At 40.9% G+C, this 21,483-nt stretch overlaps 2 protein-coding genes across 12 annotated transcripts in view; one reads left to right on the top strand and one right to left on the bottom strand.

Moving 5' to 3' along the window:
* Positions 1–13,739, top strand: part of PDGFRL (platelet derived growth factor receptor like) — a 39,416-nt gene extending 25,677 nt beyond the window's left edge. For all 3 annotated transcript variants that reach the window (XM_053257726.1, XM_053257729.1, XM_053257727.1), the window contains exons 3-6: positions 6,364–6,515; positions 7,508–7,801; positions 9,957–10,096; positions 12,621–13,739. In XM_053257726.1, coding sequence (XP_053113701.1) covers positions 6,364–6,515; positions 7,508–7,801; positions 9,957–10,096; positions 12,621–12,809 — 775 coding nt within the window. In that variant the 3' untranslated portion in view covers positions 12,810–13,739. The remainder of the gene's footprint in view (positions 1–6,363; positions 6,516–7,507; positions 7,802–9,956; positions 10,097–12,620) is intronic.
* Positions 13,740–15,307: 1,568 nt separating this feature from the next.
* Positions 15,308–21,483, bottom strand: part of MTUS1 (microtubule associated scaffold protein 1) — a 148,303-nt gene continuing 142,127 nt past the window's right edge. For all 9 annotated transcript variants that reach the window (XM_053257715.1, XM_053257714.1, XM_053257712.1 and 6 more), the window contains 3 exons: positions 19,687–19,803; positions 18,152–18,249; positions 15,308–17,500 (listed from right to left, as the gene is read on the bottom strand). In XM_053257715.1, the coding sequence (XP_053113690.1) occupies positions 17,284–17,500; positions 18,152–18,249; positions 19,687–19,803 (432 nt within the window). In that variant the 3' untranslated portion in view covers positions 15,308–17,283. The remainder of the gene's footprint in view (positions 17,501–18,151; positions 18,250–19,686; positions 19,804–21,483) is intronic.

Here is a 21,483-nt window from a genome sequence, read left to right as displayed (position 1 = left end):
GGCTCACCTGGCACTAGCACTTTGTTCTTTTAGGTGCCAAGTGAAAGCATTTTGTTCACTCAGGCTTTGGGGGTATGTGTGTGTGTGTTGTGATATTTGTTGTGTTTTATGTATTTTTATTCGATGTTTTAAATGACATGCTATGTATGAGCTGCACTGAGAACAATTTGTTATGGGGCAGCTAACAAATGAAGTTTATTTATGTATCAATAATAATAATAATAATAATAATAATAATAATAATATAATAAAGGCTTAGGATCCTTTTCTGCAGAAGGTTGGGGAGGGAAATAAAGAGTGCAATTAAATAAGAATATAGTGGCCAACATCCTAACAAAGCACCGGTGCAGCAGTGCTGCATTCTAGACTAAAGCTGAGCTGGAGCATGTGGGAGTTCAAAAATGACCTCTTCTTGCTTCTGCAGCTGCCTGTGCCACATGAAAATATTGTTCTGATGCTCAGGAACATATTTTTGAGTGGTGAAGGAAGAGGAGATGGTTTCCCTTCCCCTACATGCACCAGCACAGCCATAGTCTAGAACGCAACCCTGATGCACCAGTGCTTTGCTAGTCAAGAAGTTGGCCACTATTGATAATGCTTAGGATACCCTATCATGTCAATATGTGAGTGCAAAGCCTTTGTAAACATCTAAAACTCAGGAACGGAGAAATGTAGAAAGCTGTTCTCTCTCACACATTCTTTCATGGAACAAAACATGTATGATTCTGGAAGATAGTTGCCTTTCAGTTCAAATAGATGCTAAAGGTGTTTCATCCATTTACCAAAAGGTGGAAGGGGGTGAAATTGCAATAAATAAGCAAAACAATTACTGTTAAGGGTTTATTTATTATAGACATTACCAAATACTCTGTGTACATTTTGGAAGAAAAGGAGGGGCAAGTTGTTCACCAGGCAATTGATATTGATTGCTGGATGGTTTATATGTAGAGAAGTTAAGCAGATAACATTGTATGGTGAATTAATTAATGCTGACCTTAATTTGTCTCATCTAATGGATGCTCCAAACATATTTGGCAGCTTTTGTTGACTTGTGGAGGCCAAATTCCTCAGGCAGAATTTCTTCTCAATATTGTAGTAGTTCAGTATTGAATAACTTGCAGTTTGTACTGTAGGCATGTAATCATAAACTATAATCAGTTTACTTACTCTTCTGCTAGTTCCACTAAAGGGTATTTTAATGACAATGAGCTGACCTGGTGTAATGTATTTGTCTCATGGCTGCCACCAGGCAATCCTCATCAGTCTGATGAAGCCCAAAGACACAATGGGAGTCTAACTGGGATAGCCAAGGAATAGAAGACTGTGTTAACAGTGGGTTCTATCTACAAAACTAAATAACCTATGTTGTCCAGGCACTGGTTTAAGACACGGCTTTTATTTTATTTTATTTTATTTTATTTTATTTTATTTTAAGGTGTCTTAGTTGTGCTACATGGAAGGCATCTATTGTATAATTATTTTAGGCTGGTAGATGGATTTATTATTCTTTTCTTGTGCTACCTAATTGTTGACTATTTTTTTCTTTCCATGTTTTGAGATTTTGATTGTTTTTTTATGACTGTGGCCATGTTCTCATGATACACACAATCATAGTTAAAGCTTAACTCCTATCAGTCAGCCAAGTGTGCTCCCATGGAGTGTGACATGAGAATCTACTACTACTACGAATTTTTATAATCTGTGCTTTAATGCTGATCATGTTCCCACTGTGGCATTTAACTAGGATTAAACTACATTTGGTAACCACATCAGGTTGTCATGTCATGCTCCATGGGAGCACACCCAAATTGCCCTTTATATTTAAGCCTTTAACTATGATTGTGCAGCTTGTGAACACATGGCCTGTGTGTATGTAAATAATAGTTCCGTGTGCACCCGGAAATCTTGTTCCTGGGAGCTGCCTTTTATTGCTGACAAGAACAGCATCCTTCTCTCCTCCTCCCCTCATCTTCAAGACATGATTGATAAAGGCAGCATTGTTGTCACCATTTTGAACCCTCTTCTCATGGAATTATCATCTCCACCCCCCTGCCTTCTAAGGGCCATTTCTCAGCTGTGCTCATGGCATACTGTTAGACCTTTTTATTGCTTAGGCTATACAGAAAAGTGGAGCCTGGCCTACGCAATCCTAGACATCCCCTTTGCTTCTTATATAGTTGACCAAATACCAAGGAAAACAAGAAAATCATATGATGGTGTTTGTCGTTTAGTCACGCAAACCCTTGTGTAAATTTGTTTTTGGTGCATACTTCAGTGACATCAGCAGTATATGACATTTTTAAAGGAATATATATATATATTATATGCCCCATAGTTTCAGACCTTTCCACGTCTGAGGTAGTGACCAGCCAGCCCTCCCCTAAAGAGTTAACCAGAAGTGAAGGAGGAAAGGAGAGCTGGTCTTGTGGTAGCAAGCATTACTTGTCCCCTTAGCTAAGCAGGGTCCACCCTGGTTGCATATGAATGGGAGACTTGATGTGTGAGCACTTCGAGATATTCCTCTTAGGGAATGGAGCCACTCTGGGAAGAGCAGACAGTTTCAAGTTCCCTCCCTGGCATCTCTAAGATAGGGCCGAGAGTGATTCCTGCCTGCAACCTTGGAGAAGCCGCTGCCAATCTGGGTAGACAATACTGAGCTAGATGGACTGATTGTCTGACTCAGTATATGGCAGCTTCCTATGTTCCTATAACCTGTCCTGACTGACAGGCTGGTGAACTCCAGGGCTCAGCCAATCAGCACATCAGGTGGATGGGACCTAGAGAACCATTGGGAGGAAGAGAAGACTTCGTTGTTGGAAGAAGCGGGCTGGGAGTGCAGAGGAAGACATGTGGCCTTGAAGGTTGGCTGCAGGAAAATGTCTCTGGAAAGCCAGGAGGGCCGGAAGCTTGATTCTCAACCAGTTTCAAGACAAAGCAAGCCAGAGCTTTGGCTTTGGGAAGTTTAGTCTAGGGAAAGTTTGTTTAGTCAGATTTTTCATTAGAATTTCTTTTTCTTTTGTGTGCGCCCCTGATACTGGTCTATTATTGTTTACCTATAATGTAACTAAATTAAGAAACACTAGCCTTCACCCATCTAGCCAGGGCATTGCAAAAGACCCTGTAAGCTTTTTAAAGGTGTTTTTGTATTTTCCTACATACCTATTCCTTGCAACTGGGTAATCATGATTTTTAAAGTGTGCCGCCCCAACATCATTTGGTGTCTTTTTCGAAGTATTCTTTTAAAATACTGAGTATTTTTACCTGAAACTAAAAGCTGAGAAAGCCTCAGATGGAAGCAGTCTGTAGCATTTGAATAGAACTGTTTTTCTTTTTGTTCTTTTCTTTTACAAGCCTATCCAAGTGGGGTTTTTGACTCAGGAGAAGCTAGGGGCTGAAAGGGGCTTTTGCTCTGGTGCAGTCAAGTCCTTAGACATTCAGCAAACTACCAGTTTTCTCACCACATGTAGGCTTGCATGTGGAGGATCTTTGTGTACTTTTCCAGTAGCAAAAGAAAGAGCATTTCCCTGGGATTCCCCCCCCCCATACCCAGGAAGGGTCAAGCTTTGTTGAAAAGAGGGATGGTGGCAGCTGCCATTTTTGAACCTATCAGAAATACAGAAGAGTTTTACAAGTAGCCTTTGCCAGAAAGCTCAGCAGGGACAATTCAGCATTTTTCCTTCCCCTCACGTGAGCTTGCTCCGAGACAAAAGCTTTAATCTGTTACAGAGGGATAAGCGTTTTGCATCATGAACATTTTCTGGGAATGCTCTCATGAAATTTTTCATGAGAAAAGATGAACAAATGATGCAGGAAACATACCGTGATTGCTGCCTCTGATGATTACTGTATGTTCAGAGTCTTATGTGAACATCTCATGAAGGTGCAGGAGGATTATGAGATGTTAGCTGTATTTCCAGAGGAAATGTTCAAATATTAACATGTAAGCTGAAACTACTCCTAAAAATATCACCATTCATTGTGACCTTTAAGCAAATTTTGCATTTTTACCTGATTTCTGAATAAACAGAGGGGGGAGTGAAAGGGGAAGTTGTTACCAGAAGTGCCCCAGATGGCTGGCTAAATGCTCTGAGGGTGTTTTTGGCTTAGAGTGGGGAATTAGCTTAGATAGATGGAGCGGTTTGGTTGCAGTATCAAATTTGAGAAAGTTTAGGTATTGGAAAGATAAGGAGATGTGGATTCAGTTGAAAAGTTTTATTAAGCATAACATGGGGATACAGAAGGCAAAAGTTTAGTTAGGTGAGACAATAAGCCTTAACTAGGCAAGACTATATCTGGCAATAATTTAGCTGAAGTCTTAATTAGAGATGGATCAGCTTGGCTAAGGTGCTTAGACCAGAGCCTAGAAAGTGCTTGAAAAAGGGGAGGCAGACAAGGATGTGTATGAACCGGTCCGCAGGCCATGTTAGAGGCCTGCGAACCGGTTTGCATGTTGCCCAGTCCGGCGGTCTGACACCGGGGGGCGGTGTGTGTCGCTTTAAGGGCGGAGGGTTGTACTTAACCCTCCTGCTGCTTCCCCCACCCCAAAGAAGTAAAATCTTCGGGGTGGCAGCGTTCCTCCCTGCCATCCCTGCCCTCTTGTTGACTGCAAAACACAGAAGTAATGTCCGCGCAGCATGTGTGGCATGTTCTGCGTGCGCGTCAGTGGCATGTTCATGCGCGGATGTTACTTCTGCATTTTGCAGTCAACAAGGGGGCAGGGGCAGAAGGGAGGAACGCTGCTGCCCTGAAGATTTTACTTAAAAATGGAGCGCCGGAGGGGGGAACGTGGCGGGAGGAGTAAGTACAACCCCCCCACCCTTAAAGCAGCACACACACACCCCCAGCGTCGGAACGCACCTCCACGGTCCATGCACATCCCTAGAGGCAGAGAGGTTGCAAGGAGGCTTAGAAGGGCAAGAGGTTAGTTTACCTATTGTTCCTGGTAAAGTTGGTGTTTTCATTGCACCTTGGCAGCGGTCTTCTTGCAGGGATCAGTGTCAGTATCTGGCCACCTGGCAGGGAAGTTCACAGTATCAAACGGAGCTGCAGAAACAAGATATGGCTCAGACACAGTTCTTTATTGGGCTTGGCTGCAAGCTGTCAACACGAAAGTTGACAAACGTTGCTTTCCAGCAGTGAATAGAAAGCTGGTGACGTAATTTATAGTACAAGCCGAGAGCTCCCAGCTGGCAGGAATTCAAGGCTTATCAGCCCTCTGCAAGAGGCATTTACTCCTCCTGATAGTTTCAAGCTGAGTTCTTCGCCTTGTAATACGCCTTTGTTGTGGAGTCAGTGGAGGTTGCTTTCATAGCTCCTCTTCTGATTGGTCCGTCACGGTTTCTGCTGTCTCAGGTTGTTGTGCCTGCTCTGAATCATCTGCCTCAGCCGTTTCTTGGAAACTGACAGCCGGGCTTTGCCCCCAGACACCCCGGCATCGGCTGAAAAGTTGACAGCTTCCCCTTCCTCCTCGCTGTCTGAGATCGAGGGCATGACAATCAGGCAGAAAGGCGGGGAAAAGAAGTGAGGAGCAAAGGGCTACAACTTGCTGGAATGAGGGTCTGTAGGATAGTGATCCAAGCAGATTTCAAGGCCATGTGCTTTGGCCAGAGGTAGATATACCTCAAAACCTGCCCTGAGGCAGTTTCCAAGCAATTCATTTCTGAAGGTGGTGGTTTCCATGCACGACAAATAAGTTATTTGCCTTTGTTAGGGCAAATTTACATTCAAAGTGACTAATGCCACACAGCAAAAGTAACATTTGTAGATGTGTTATACGTGTTGAATAAAGCTGCTGGACTATCTCAAGAACAGGATGCCTTCCACGTGTACAAGATTACACATCTCCAGTTTTGGTGCGCTCATTTCCCTGAGTCCTTGCCAGCTAAGGTGTTAATTCAGACCGGGTTAGGGAATGTGCTGCTTATCCGTGTGATTCCCGAGGAATGCTCTATGGTTATCTCTTGTGGAAGAGAGGATTTCCACCTTGATTAATTTGCCTTTTGAAATGGAGTCTGCTCGTTGGCGTTTGCCTTCTCTTGTGAAAGAGAGAGGGGTGGGGGTGCCCCATTCAGTGCTCGCTATCCTGACCTTGGGGCATGTTGCCCCACACTTTGCTCATGCTGAGCGACCAGCTTTGGGTCTTGCCAAACCCAGGCAGGTGAAAAGTTCACCATAGGATCTATGATCCTGTAGTCCTGGGCTGTATAGCCATCCAAAGTAATATAAATAGAGGGGTGCTCTCTGGGTTACTCAGAAATAGGGTTGTCTGGCAACAAAATCAAGGAGGATGACACCAGGTAATATGAGAGAGTGTAAAACCAGCCTGAACTACAGTTATTTGTGCTTTGTCTTGGTTCTCTCTAGCATCAAGCAACATGACAGATATGGTCAGCTGATCCTGGGGAATTCCACTGCAGCAGACACTGGTGAATACAGCTGTTGGCTGCTACTCTGCAATGGCTACACCTGCAAGAAGGATGAGTCACGAACAGGCTCAACATACATTTTTTTTGCAGGTAATGGATTGGATAATGGATCTTCAAGGGATTATTAAGTAAAACTATTACTATTTTTCCATCTCTGTGAATTCATAATACAAGCAAAATAAGCAGCAAAGGTTAGTGATTACGTGCTGCTTTTCCGTTGCATTACTCCCATTTGCTAAACATTTTGAACCCACCCAGCCACCCAAAACTGGTTCATTTTCCTAGGATGATTTACATTTCCTGGAACTATAATGTTCAGGCTTCTTTATGCAATTAATCATCCTTGTGTAATGACATTTTTTCTCACTTCAGCCTCTTATTTGCTTATACATTAAAAGTGGAGGTACAAACAAGCTGAAAATGGGAAGGAGACCCTACATACAGAACCTAAGAACCTAAGAACAGCCCTTCTGAATCAGGCCCAAGGCCCATCTAGTCCAGCTACCTGTTTCACACAGTGGCCCACCAGATGCAGCTGGAAGCCACAGTCAGGAGTTGAGGGCATGCCTTCCGTCCTGCTGTTACTCCCCTGAACTGGTACTCAGAGACATCCTGCCTTTGAGGCTGGAGAGGGCCTATAGTTTCCAGACTAGTAGCCATTGATAGACCTCTCCATGAAGTTATCCAAACCTCTCTTAAAGCCATCCAGGTTGTTGCCTGTCACCACATCTTGTGGCGGAGAATTTCACGAGTTGATTATGCATTGTGTGAAGAAGTACTTCCATTTGCTGGTCCTAAATTTTCTGGCAATCAATTTCTTGGGGTGACACCTGGTTCTAGTGTTATGTGAGAAGGAGAATTTCTCTCTATCAACTTTCTCCACACCATGCATGATTTTATAGACCTCTACCATGTTTCCCCGCAGTCATCTTTTTTCTAAACGAAATAGCCCAGGTGTTGTAGCCTTGCCTCATAAGAAAGGTGCACATGGTTGTATGAATAAATTTGCAACGAAGTCAGAGTTATAATGGTAATGAAAAGTACATGATGATTACATGTGTGTTGTACACTTCTTTACACAGATAAAGGGGAGCTCTTTGTTCCCTCTCCCAGTTATTTTGAGGTTGTCTACCTCAACCCAGATAAACCTGCAGTGATTCCTTGCAGAGTGACCAGCCCATCAGCAAAAGTAACACTGCACCAGGAATTTCCAGCAGAAGAAATTAAAGCAGATGGAATCAATATTATCTATGACACGAAGAAGGGCTTTGTCTATCAGCACCCAACATCCGATCAGAAAGGAGTGGTTTACTGCAGAGCTGAATCACACGGAGCTCCTCAGATTTCCATTAAATATCAACTGCTTTATGTTGAAGGTAAAACTAATGGAGCAACTGAGTATACAGTCTATTGGGAACAGCTGTGTCAGCTGCCCTGTGTGGTCTTTCCATACAGCTCAACCTGAGCATGGTGGTGGTCTGTGTTTATGGTACACTGCTTACGCGATCAATTCACATCAGGCAAAATGTAATCAGCATGTGATGTACACCTACATTGATTCACAATTAGTAATTTTGTGATCCTGGCACAGAGATGCTGAATCATATCACAGCAATTTACTGTTATACGATACTGGGTTCAGCATCTTTGTGCCCTCAGGCACATATTTTTGGGTGGCACAGGGATCTGCGGGGAGGAGGGATTGATGAGAATTGCCCTCCCACCCCACCGTGATAGCCACTGTGGAGCTCAGGAAGCTCACTGCAGCAGGGATGCATCTTCCCAGCACATGGCTGCATACTTAGGCAGGATGTGAACCAATGTTTTCAACATTAAACTAACACCAAAAATCATGGTGGCCGCATGTATAGCTGCTCTGTGGGGGGGTGGGGGTGGGAACCAGTTCATGCAGTCAAATCAATCCTGACTGGTTTGCAATCACAGCAGCAATCACATGCCCCCCAAGACAATAATCTAGATCAAAACCCTGTGTTATTACATGTGATAAATTGTCCAAGTTCATTTTATCAAAAGAACTCTGCTGGAGCCGGAGCCAGATCTCTACCCTGAAACCTACAGCCTTTTTGCATATTACAAGAAGTGTTGAAACAGTTCTTATTGGTAACCCCTAATCTCTGGGGGAACATTGGGTGAAAAAAGATATCACTTTTCTTTTAAAGAGCGAGTCTCTTTTGGCTGAGAACTGGTCTTGTGGCAGCAAACATGAATTGTGTCCTTTGCTAAGCAGGGTCTACCCTAGCTTGCATTTGAATAGGAGACCATATGTGAGAACTGTAAAATATTCCAATTGCATACTTGCAAACAGAAGGTAACAAGCTCCCTCCCTAGCATCTCCAGATAGGATTGATAGAAACTCCTATCTGTAACCTTAGAGACAGTCTGTGTAGATCAGGCCCTCAAGCTCTTTTTGGACTACAACTCCCATAATCCCCAGCCACAGTGGCCAATAGACAGAGATTATGAGAGTTGTAGGCCAACATCCCCAGGAGGGCCGAAGTTGAGCAGACCTGGTGTAGATGGACCAATAGTTTGATGCAATATAAGGCAGCTTCTTATGTTCCACACTCACTGCATTGAGTGGGTTAAGGATGGAACCCCCTGTAAGCTTTCTTGCTCAGTTTTATTCATTTTTACCCACAAATAATCATTTATTATGTGACAGCTTTCTGTAGTGCCTACGACTTAGGGAGATGATCAGCTGTAAACTCTGTTCACATGAAGCTTAGCATTTTCCCATGGCTATGCTGTCCCAGATTTCAGAGCAGGTGCAGATGTCTGCTCAAATTATCATTTAATGGGTCGATTACATAGTCAACAGTCAACAGGCTCCCAATGTGGTTGAAGGTATACTGTGGGTAGCTTGCATTTGGTAAATTGCCATCTCTTTGTCTTCCAGGAAATAGCATGCCTCTGAATACCAGTTGCAGGGAAACAATGATAGGAGATGGGGGTATTACTACTGCTGGTAAACAGGATGCTAGACTAGATAGGCTTTGACCTGATCTAGCAGGATTCTTCTTAGGTTCTCCAAATCTTCACAATGCAGATCAGTTACAAAACAGAGATTAAATGGCTAATGGAAGTCAGCCAAATTAATACCATAGTGGAAACTGAGGCATAAAGCGAGGCAGGAATAAATTAAAGCATAAATGGAAGTGGGAATTCTGAAGTGTTTTAATTGATAGAAATGTAGAAAACACTGAGTGCATCTTACAAAGATAAGCCTTTAATGCTACAGAGAAACAGAGCTGTGTCCACACATTTCATTATGGCTGTCAACCACAGAAGTTCGAGTTAGTGTGAGAGATTTAAAAGCAATCTAAACTGGGGGTGAGGGGTGGGATAACAATTAAGTGAAGCAGTATCAAAATTTAAATAAAAACACACTTAGGGAAAGATGCTGTTACAGGCACAGAGTCCAGCAAAGGTTGTTTTCCTCCTAGTCAAACCTAGAACTTCAAGAGCAAAATATCTTCATTTTATTCCACCAACCACATCCCTTTTAATCAGTTCCCAGTGGCCCACCTTCAACTACAATCAAAGCATCATCCAATAATGCAGAAGGTGGTGAGGATATTAATGTTCTCTGCACAGTTTTGGGGGAGCCAGATGTAGAAGTGGAATTTAATTGGATATATCCAGGACAAGAGGTAAGTTGCTATTTCCTCTGATGTTTTTAGAAAAACAAAACACTAACTCTAGAATAATGTGGAGCCTATGCTTATTAGTTGCAAGCAGGATTTCTTAAATCTTAAAGAGCAAATTCAATTATATCAGCTGGAGGCATTGTTGAACTCCAGTCTGTTCCTTTTGTCACTCTTGGCTTGGAAAGATTACATAAAGGAAGCTCACTACTGGAAGGGCATGACTATAGGACAAATTATTTTCTCCAGTACATTAAATGACCTTTCTTTTGTCTTGCTAAAATTTTCAGATCACTTGAGTAGTCTCAGGACTACTCAATGCTCCCACTAAAGTTGCTCTAGATGTATCTGACCCATGGCAGCCAGTTGATTAGCACTGCTTTGGCTACAATTCCAGAGCAAAGAATCCTAGCAGTTTCTTAAAGAGCCAGCTAGAAAAGTAGGGCAAGTAGCAAGTTTATGACATATGTGTTATGGATTGCATTTGGTTCTAAAGGGCAGATTATACAAACATCTATCACTAATGTTTTATAACTAAGGAACCTTGCTGTTGCAAGAGACTGAAAACAAGCTCTTCTGAAGTCGCTTCTAACCCAGATTCTTTACCAGGAGAAAACAATCCAGAAGTTTATTTTCAAGTATTTTCTGTAGAGCAGTAATTTATCATTATGCAGCCATCTTTGATGATGAGATTGTAGCTTAGTGGTAGAACATACACTTTCCATGCAGAAGATCCAGGGTTCTATCCCCAGCATCATCAGGTAGGACTGGAAAGACTCTTGCCTGAAACCTTGGAGAGCCTCTGCCAGTCAACACAGAGAACACTAGTGAGCTTGATGGACCAATGGGCCAACTCCATGTAAAGCAGCTTCCTATGTTCTTACCTTTTAAAAGTCATTTTCTCTTGCTATACCACACTGAAAATTTGCAATTTGTATCGATACACAAATAGCAGCCCCTTTCTTAGAGGGGTGTGCAAAATCGGGAATGATGGGGCTAGGGTGCTGCAGTGTCGCTCACACAGAACCTTCCCCATCATTAGGAGTGTGCACAGACTGGTAAGTGGCATGGAACTAGTAAGCTTGCATCCACTCTTGGATGCACAGCTGGTGCACCCAATGTTAGCCAGTAGCTTTATCAAATTCTGGTGAGGTCTAACTAGCAGAGCAGAATATCTGCTTTATTTTGAATCAGGAATAGCAGAAGACCACCCCCAGAGTGCTTAATCTTTCCCATAGCAATTCAGTTGCCTATATTTGTTTTGTATGGTGCCATTCGTATATATCTAATTTCTTCAAAGGGATTGCTGGGCAGGGAGAATATTTGATGCAACTGTCTATGGAAAGACACCAAGTAAAATTATTGCTGTCAGTACTGGGAAGCAACTTAGTAAGCACTCTTCCAACTACTCTTCTTTTCTCTCTGCCCATTGAGGGATTAGTTTTGAGGCCAAATGTCAACTAATGTGCATAACCAAATGGTTTAATGGGTGTATTCATTAATGCAATAACAGCTTTGTGGAATTAGCAGGTGTATAATACACATACTTGATCAGGCTTAGGACTGAGAAACAGATAACAGACCAGATAAAGCTGCTGTTCTGAAGCCTCTTGGTGCTCTTGGGACATGGGGGAACCAGTTTTCTATAAGTTTTGTCCTACTGAAAAATTAAAAAAGCAATTGATTGGCAAAATGAAATGTTTTGCATAGTTGCACTGCATAAGTGTTGCAATGCTGTGTTGACACAGTTATGAAAATATTTATTCAGAACATCCAAAGCTGTAATCCGGAAGCGAGTTACTCCTGCATACAATTCTACTGAAGTCAATTTGACTTACTCATACAAAACTGATGGCATGACTCTGTACCAGACTTTTATTTATGACTCCCTAATTTATGGAGTCAAATAATATTTTGAAAGGCAAAATAAGAAGATCCAAAGCCTTAGATTCTCAGTCATGATTTGCACCAGTGTGTTTTGAGCTCACTTTATAAACCAAGTATCTAAAGCCTTCATCTTTGAGAAGATGTGCAACTAGAGGGCATTCTGGCAATGTTGCACCGTAGGGGGCTCTAATTAAGACTGCAGTTCTGTAAATACTTACTTAGGAGTAAGAATGCTGGATTCAGTGGGACTTCCAACTAAACATGCATGGTATCCAGACGCATGAGTAATACAACAATTCCACATTAAGTGATGCATATATTGAAACTATGATCTGGCATGACTGCAGAGGGGGACCAGATTCAGTCTCAAATTTGTGTGTCACATATTCTCTCCAAATGTTAAGCTCAACTTGAATTTTTTAAAAAAGGGCAACTTCAGAAGCCAACACATCTTTCACTGTATGAGAACATCTGGGATTCTGTTGCCGAAATCAGCAGCCACCGCCTCTTAATTGCTCTGCCATACAGATTAAACTCCTACATATGTCTTATGCTAACCAATAAAATATTGTTAGTTAGATTAAGTATGGCTTGCAGAATAATATACTATTACTATTTTTCCTATGGGCATTTTTTCAAACAGTATGAAAGGCCTGTGATTATGCAAGATTCTTGGAGGCTGATCGACAGAGGAATTGGTCATACCACAAGAATCTCTGAGAGCGTTATTACTATTGAAGATTTTGAAACCATCGATGCTGGAAACTACATTTGTATAGCTCAGAACCTTCGAGGACAGACCACAGTAGCTACCCAAATTGAACTGATCTGACATACTGAGGTCTTTGGATAGAGAGTGGACAGGGAAGGTTTTGGAGAATTATTTATGGCTGACTTAACTTTGAACTGGAAATATGATTTGTTCCCACTCAGTACATTCCATTCTTATCACAGAGCTGTAGAAATAAGCATACGGTTATAAGAGAGACATATTGACAACTAGTGTAGCACAGTGGCTATGAAACTAACCTGTGAACAGGGAAATCCCTGTTTCTGGTCATGCCCTGGGGAGGCAATAATATTTTATATATTATAATTATTATATTATATATATATTGTATATATAATTATTATAATATATATAATAATTATTTTCCTTATTTCTAAATCACTAGGGAGTCCTATGCACACAACTGTCCTTCTCAGCCTCAATTTCTATTATCCTAATGGGAAAAATACTGACCGACAGGGTTGTTTTTTAAAATGAAGACTGCCAAAAATGTCCAGCACATTTTAATCACACCAAACACACTATATAAATGTTACACAATGTTTAAGAGTCACTTCTGGTGGTCGCGGCGGGCAATGGGGGGGGGGATTACACATTTAAAGCCCTGATGATGTATCTGTGACAGTACTACTTAAGTCAATAGGTTCTTAGAAGATAAAATGAGATAAGAGAAAAATACAACATATTTTAAAGTCTTGTTCCTTAATGTCTTATTGTGCTAACACACACAGGAAAGAGAATATCACTTGTAATAGTCACCCACACAATGATATGTAGTACATTGGTATGGAATTTAAATTGTATTCCTCTGTAAAAATATTATTTTCCTTTTCTCAGTAGCATTAGTAATTAGCATTAAACTCACAGCATGTGTGAGTTTCAATATGTCATCTTTTGTAGTTGACTCTTGCTGTAGCATCACAAATGATTATGCTTTTTAAAAGACTGAACAAATAAAGTATTTTGCAACTATTAAGTGTGCGACATTTATAGATCTTATTTAAATAATAGCCTCCTTTTAAATTTAATTTAATTTAATTTTTACATTTATATCCCACTCTTCCTCCAAGGAGCCCAGAGCGGTGTACTACATAAGTTTCTCCTCACAACAACCCTGTGAAGTAGGTTAGGCTGAGAGAGAAGTGACTGGCCCAGAGTCACCCAGCAAGTATGGCTGAATGGGGATTTGAACTTGGGTCTCTCCAGTCCTAGTCCAGCACTCTAACCACTACACCATGCTGGCTCTTTAAAGATATGGGATAATGGGGAAACAACCCATTTTATGGTGTTAACAGGCTGCATTCTCATGGGCATAGTCATGCAAGTCTTTTGCAGAATGTTACACAGGAGTAGAATTTTGATTCTTAAAACTCTCTACTCTAGCCTTTGTAAAAGGGAAACAAAACAGTTAAGTCCTCTTAAACTAAGAGTTTTATCCACTAAAGAGGCTTGGTTAGTTTATAACCCGATTAAAAGACTTGTTTCACTGACAAATCAGAAGCTGCAGTATCTCAAATCATGAGGTTAACAGCACTACAAGAAAGCATGTCAACTGACATGTTTAGGGTTGCAATGCAACTTCCAATGACAAAATAACCACCAAAATAGCAAAGTGCCACTCTATGAAGGTGTATTATCATACCTATTGCTTGGCCAATACACTTTTTTCTGATATAGAACAATTCCTTTTTTAAAAAGCCAATATATAGTCTAATAAATGCTTCCCAAGCGTAAAAAAAATTCTATATAAGCACAAATGCCACCATTCTTTGTTGGGGAAGCCCCACAAAAAGGGAAATATACGCTTCCTTGCAGGCTTTGACTGCAGCAACTTTGGTGCCGGCTGAGTCAAACTCTGCATTGGACTCAGCACCGAAAGTGTCAACCGCGTCCCTGGCAAAAATATCCTCTCCTTCGACTCAACCTGATGCATCGTTCTCCCTTCAACTCTCATCTCCGAAGACTGCTTCTTCGACGGCTTCAGGACGCCCAAGTTCCTCTCCACTGACATTGATGGGCTCCGGTGTAGATGTTTGAGAAATAACTATGGGTGGACGTGGTGCCAAACAAACCGGACACAGACAATGTGGATTCGTAGTGGGCGCCAGCATTGACATCTGCAAGGAGGTAGAGGGCGTTGACGATGTCAAAGGCAGTTCACAAGCCAGAGCCGATGAAGTGTATGGTGTCAGCGTCAATGATGTTGAATGTCTCAGTGCCGAGGGTGGATCCCCACAGAGATCTTAAGTTACAGGTAAGCAACCTGTTTTTTCCTGTGCAACCTCCAGACTAAGTTATGATTGATTCCCACTGAAATTAATGGGACTTAAGTTAATCATGACTAATTTAGAGTGGAAGTTGCCCACTGTGTAACAGTGTAAACTCAGTCTTAGAACCTGTAAAACGTATAAATGGCACAAGACTTCGAGAAATCTTTCTCACAGGGGTAAAAAGGTGACAGAACACTTTAGCATTTACACTACTACTGCTCCAAGGTAGGTTTTTCCTTCTTTCACACTTAACCAGGCAAGAGTCATAAACTAATTAAAAAAATTTATTTTAATTTTTAACACGCAAGTACATATGATCAAATTTGACCTTGCCAAAGAAAAAAATTGCTCCAAGACATACTCTTAAACCAAGTTTCAGCCTACAGCGGATTTCATGGTTCTATAAATCAAACTCTGGACAACCGTTTATTTAGAAGTGCCAACAGCTCTAGCTATGGTGGCATGTACAGTGCCATAAATGGATAAGGGCAAATAACATGTTCCACAGGGGGAGGCACGCTTTATACAGTATGTAAAATTAAAATATTTTTATCCTTGAATGCTTCGTATTAGAGTATATAATATGTCTAGAATTACAAAATGAGCATAACTAAAACCTCCTTTTAGAGCCAACATTTCTGCATCTTAGACCAAACTTTTGGTTTGACATTTTGTTTTTCAAGTTTACTGAAGATTTTCCTAGATGCCTTTCTCCAGTTTTAAATGAAGAGGCAAGGAAATCTCTGATGTTTCTCAAGATCTTCAGCTATGGTTAAGCAAAGGAATTACCAGTGCATTCTTGGATGTGGTCATGACGACTACACACTAAACCATAGCACGCAACAGTGCCCTCTAGATCTGAAAACAGACAATATTCAACAATAAAGAGTGCATTTGTACTTACAAGACAATAAATCTTAAAAATAAACTGTGACCAGGTTGTTAACAAGAGAAGACATGCACCATGTCATCTTTCAATTTGTAATGCAATATCAAATGTTACATATGCGCATCTTTAACATGTCATTTCTGCAAAACAGTAGATCTTTTTCTGATTCAAGAAGATAAAAGAAAGCTTTGGTAAATGAAAAATCTGAAGATGCAGAGTTAGCCATGGATTGGAAAGTGTGGATAAATGTTACATATAAATTGGGTATGGATCTCTTCTATAGCAATTACTGACTAAAGTGCAAACTGACAACTCAAATTAAGAATTTTTGTTTTTTTTACAATGCAAAGGGGAAGAAAAGTATTTGCAGGTTTACACAACCTCTTGGACTGGTAGGAGAATAGCATTTGAATGTTTCTTCTCCTTTGCTTTGAAATTTTGTGTTCCTGGCTCAAGTTCAGCCCCTTGGTCCGCTAGTCACTTTTGACAGCTGCCATCACACTCAGGAGAGAGGGGCTCCACGACTGGATTTTCTACCATGATTTTTAAAAAGGGATGGGGAAGGAGGAAGAGTAGTTGTGGGAGGGGGGCATCCAATTCCTATATAGTATTGTAGAAGTAGGGAAGCTTAAAAAACCTTTTGAACAATGTATTATGGTTTAAGAGATTATCAGTCTCTATAAATTTCCACTATGAAATAGGCAGACACTGACAAATCTAACAGAAATAGCATTTTCTTTCATCCTCTTACTAAACTGAAGCAGATAGATAAGGATGAACACATAGCACAAGTGGCAGCTTTTCTTCAGTCCCCGTGAGGGAAAAATCTTTGATAAAACATGCATAATGACAATATTTTATTCATGAAGTCCATGTCACTATATTTTTCAGCTTTTGTTCTTTATAATATACACGGCAAAGGCGGTAGCATCAGACACACTCGGTGTGCTACATACCATTCATTCATGCCACACCCAGAGTCTCAAGAAGGTGTCTACAGGTAAGGAACGTATTAAAGGTTGTGATCTTTCACTTATAAGCCCCTGAGCATTTTTTTTCCTTATAGTTAGGTGAAAAAGGCAAAAATGAACAAGACTCAACTTGCTCTTTTAAGTGCTTTGTGCAACAATGTTCAGAGAGGTTATTACTGAAGTCTTTTTGTTTTCTTTAGAAAAGAGGAGCATAGTTTCAAGCCTACATACTTGGAGTATGTTACAGCTACTTCTCATGACAGTAGTTTCCAGTTATATTTCAGTCACACTCAGCTAATATAGCTCTTTGCTCCCTCGATCCATCTTTTTAGTTCTACAGATCATGGATACAATGCCTGTACGGAGAGTCCCTCTTCAGAGTGGTGTCATCTAGGTGACACATTTGGGCTGGAGAAGGAGCTGGAATTCCTTGGTGACTGAAAAGGCATTGGAGGAGTACTAGGGGACAGTTTTTTGGGGCTGCACAGGTCACCATTATGTAGCTTCCAAAGAAGTTCTTCATTTTCCATTGACAGGCGTTTGTTTACTTTTGATTCTTTCTCCAGAGACTCTTGTAAAACTGCCTGCTCAGTGGAAAGTTGCCTGTGAAAAAAGACAGAGAAAACATACCGTGTAAGTTTAAGTTAGGAAGTTATAATACAACAGCATTCTAATGTGTCCCTCTTCTGCTGGTGGTTCGGTAGCTATTTCTCCGTGAACAAAGACCAGACTAAGAAACTGCAGTGCTCAGGAGCTGGTGGTAGATTTGGTAATGATAAACAATCTACCAAAGATGATCCCTTGTGCAATCCTCATTGAAATACAAAGATGAATGTTTATATACTGCTTTTCGACCAAGGTTTACCTTGATAAAGGATAGGATATGATAGGACAGGATAGGATAAAATAAAATGGCTCCCTGTCCCCAAGGGGCTCACAATCTAAAAAAGTGACTTAAGACAGACACCAGCAACAGCTACTGGAGGGATGCTGTGCTGGAGTTGGATAGGGCCATTTGCTTTCCCCCTGCTCAACAAAGAGAGGGAATTGCATGAAAGCCCTTGGATAACACTCACATGTGTCAATTAAACTTGCAGAGGAGCTGTGTCCACATTGTAAGTTTAGCCCCACCTTATCACATAGGCTCACCGTAGCTTGCAACATTTCTTTTCACTTGACTTATTCCTCTGCTTTCTAAATCCGGATTCCATAAGAGCCTGACAGCTGTTGCACACATCAACTACATGAAGTTACCTGGATAGCTGCATGTGTTTGTCCATCCGAGCTTTTAATTCTTCATTCTCCTGCTGAAGTTTCCTCCATTTCTCCACTAAGGCTGTGTTGCTCTCCACCTTGGATAAAATGTGCAAATGATATGTGGTTGTGGGGGCTCAAATTTAGATGAACTCAAGTTGTGTACAATACCATTTTATAGACTTTTGAATGGCATTCAGAAATCTAATGCAAGCAGGCATGATTTTTCTTTATGGGCCAAAACTGACATCTTGCCACCGGTTCACTAATATCTATATTGGATAGAATCATCTTGAATCTCGACACTGATAACAGCCATTTCCCCCATAAATAGCATAACAGAGGATTATGTTGTGTAAGAGCTGACTTTTCAGAGCCCCCAGAAAAATTTTATGCAGCGTGTCAGACCTGCGAAGCAGCAAGTATGTTCTTCACAGTGGGGGCTCACCTTTTCCCATTTTTTCACTCCAAATCTGATCTCCATAGCACAACTGACTCATTTGAATTGTACATCAGCCCCCTGCAGAGAGCCAGCATAGTGTAACTGAACAGAGTATCAGATTTGGACTGGGGAAGCCTGCATTTAATCTCAAATTATCTCACAGGGTTTGTGGCGAGAATGAAACAGGTAGAGATTCCATGTATGCCATCTTGAACTCTTTGGTAAAGTGACAGGATACAGCCAATTTGCACTCCTGAAAACTGGCATACTGCTTGTTTGCTTTCAAACATAGCACAAAGGCATTTTTAGGGTTGAAAGGTGAATCTTCATTTCTGAATTATCTCGGTTGAGATCCACACACACACACACACACACACACACACACACACACACACACACACACACACACACCCCTGACCTTGGGGCACAAGAAGACAAAGCATCACTTTATTATGCACCCAAACAGTCCACACTTACCAAATGATGTTTCAGACCCAGGCCAAAGTCAGCTGGGTTGTGAAGAGGTTTGGCTTTACAATGGATTCTGCACATTTCCCCTGGGCGTGCAGGAAAGCAGCAACTTGCAGAGTTTACCTCTGCACAACACTAGGAATCAGAGCTGTGGAAAGCTCCAGTGACATCTTGGAGGACGCATGGCATCATGCACAAGGCATACTGGGAAATGTAGTTTTTCCCAGTGCTTTCCCTGTAGAACTCTACAGGGAAAATGCTGGAAACAACGACATTTTCCAGCATTCCTCATGCATGTTGCTGTGAGCCTTCCAAGACATCATTTCCCAAGAGTTCAATCACAATGCTAATCTGTATTATTTACTTCCAAAGACTCCAAGCAGCATACCTGCTAGGAAACCAAAAGAGAAATAATCGTCTGACTCCAAATGTGGGATCAAGGTCACAAGGTCATTGTTTGCCATTAGTCTGCATTAGTTCCACACTGAAAATGTTCTAGTGTACCTTTTCAACATAGTTCACTCTTCCTAGTTATTGCTACAGTGTCAGTTTTTTGTTGTTTATTAGCATTAGCAATACAAATCCAGATTTTGGAAAACCACAACTCCAAGGAAAAGCTTACCAGTTTTTCCATCTTCAATAATTTGATATCTTGCTGATGTAGCTTCTCATTCTTGATCTCCAAAACTGCTTTCAGACTTTCCAGTTCTTGTTCCAGATACATAATATGAGGGTTTTTCTGAAAAATGGCATCCAGATTTATTTAAGAGAGGCCCCCTCAACATTAATATGCATAGCAAGCATGTTTTAAGTGAAGTCTGTAAAATTTTTGATTGGGTTTACACTGGGAATAGAAAATACAAATCAATGTATATCCAAAATTTCACACTTGGAACTAGTTGTATGGAGGAATAAGTGAAAAGAAATCTTTTCAATATAAAGCTCTTACAAATGCTCTAGATGTTAGCATTTACAGCCTTGGTCAATTGAAAACTGCTCTTGTAAACTTCTTTTACTGGCTTAAGGGATGATAAATTATACAGATCACGGTGTTTTAATAATCCTTTAAAAAGTAACTTCTAGGGCAACCTAAAGCAAAGCACACATAACCAATAAAATTTCATTTTTGGGGTTCCTACTTTGAAACCACAGAAAAGTCCATTGCAATGGAACAAAGAAGAGCAAGTCTGTCAGTTGAACTGCTTTATAGTTAAAATGAAGTAAGAAAGGAGATCCCAGCTGTTCTTGAACAAAAGTTGCTGATTTTGGATTCTCCATATTCCTACTTGAGGTTCAGGAAAAACTGTGTTTTTAGTTCGCAACTAATACTGATTTAAATCAAACTATTTGCTATGCTAAAGTAACAAGCAACACTATTGGTAAATAAAATAGCTGAAAAATCAATTTTGATTTTCAGTTGGTCTCATGTGACAGACAAGTTGAAATGAAATCCAAGTCAGGAGAGAGAGTTTCCCATAAAAAGTTATATGTCCCAGTCCAACAGTTTGCATCCCCATTGACTTCAACTGGCGTGTAACTCCATGCAGCTATCTTCTTTTCCTCATACTGGACTCTCCTCCCTCACAAATGAATGAAGGAGTCTTTGGACATGAGGAGGTTTGTGCAGACACTGGAGTGTATGCACATAAAGGTTTCATCATGATGATCCTAGAGAACCAAATGGCCATAACAAAGAACTTAGGAGTTCAGACATAACCTACCCCACAAGAACGAAGAACAAGTCTATTAAATGTCTGGCTCAAAGGAAGTGAAGGAACAAAGAGACAGACCAAATACATTCACTCACGTGAAGAATGACAACATATTAAACAAGGGACTAAGAAAAACTAAAAGCTGACAGAAGAGTTTAAGATGAAGGGAAACTGAAAACCCAGTTACTTCTATTTATCTACCATACTTCCTCACACACAGCTCCTTGAAGGATGTGATAGAAAGTTAATATTAACTAATATCTTCCAACTTAAATTGAAGAGACTGAGCCAGTGGACTGTGTCATGTAGGTCTTGAATGTATTACCATGGAGGAAACACATTTGATTTAAAGACAGACAACATTCCCTTATCTGGGCATCCCAATCCAGGCAGATTTTTTAAAAAAATCAAGAATTGAAAGCCAAACACTGGTGAACAAAAAACAAAAGAAAAACACAGAAATCTGTGTTGCACATTAGGTTTAAATATTTTTGTAATAGTTAAATAAATGCTTAAGTTTACACACACTATAGTAGGCTTCATCTTTTCCAGACCAAGGACCCACCTTCAACCCTAACGTATTACGATATTTTCCTTTTTATCATGTCAGTTTCCCTCTCCTCTCTCACCCAGGGGCAAAGCCACCATTGGGCAAACTGGTTCAAAGAACCCGGGCCACTACCAATCAGGGGCCACAAGCGCAGCCC

Source organism: Hemicordylus capensis, chromosome 5 (genome assembly GCF_027244095.1).
Source record: "Hemicordylus capensis ecotype Gifberg chromosome 5, rHemCap1.1.pri, whole genome shotgun sequence".
Classification (NCBI taxonomy): Eukaryota; Metazoa; Chordata; class Lepidosauria; order Squamata; family Cordylidae; genus Hemicordylus; species Hemicordylus capensis.
This window is presented reverse-complemented; position numbering and strand designations above follow the sequence as displayed.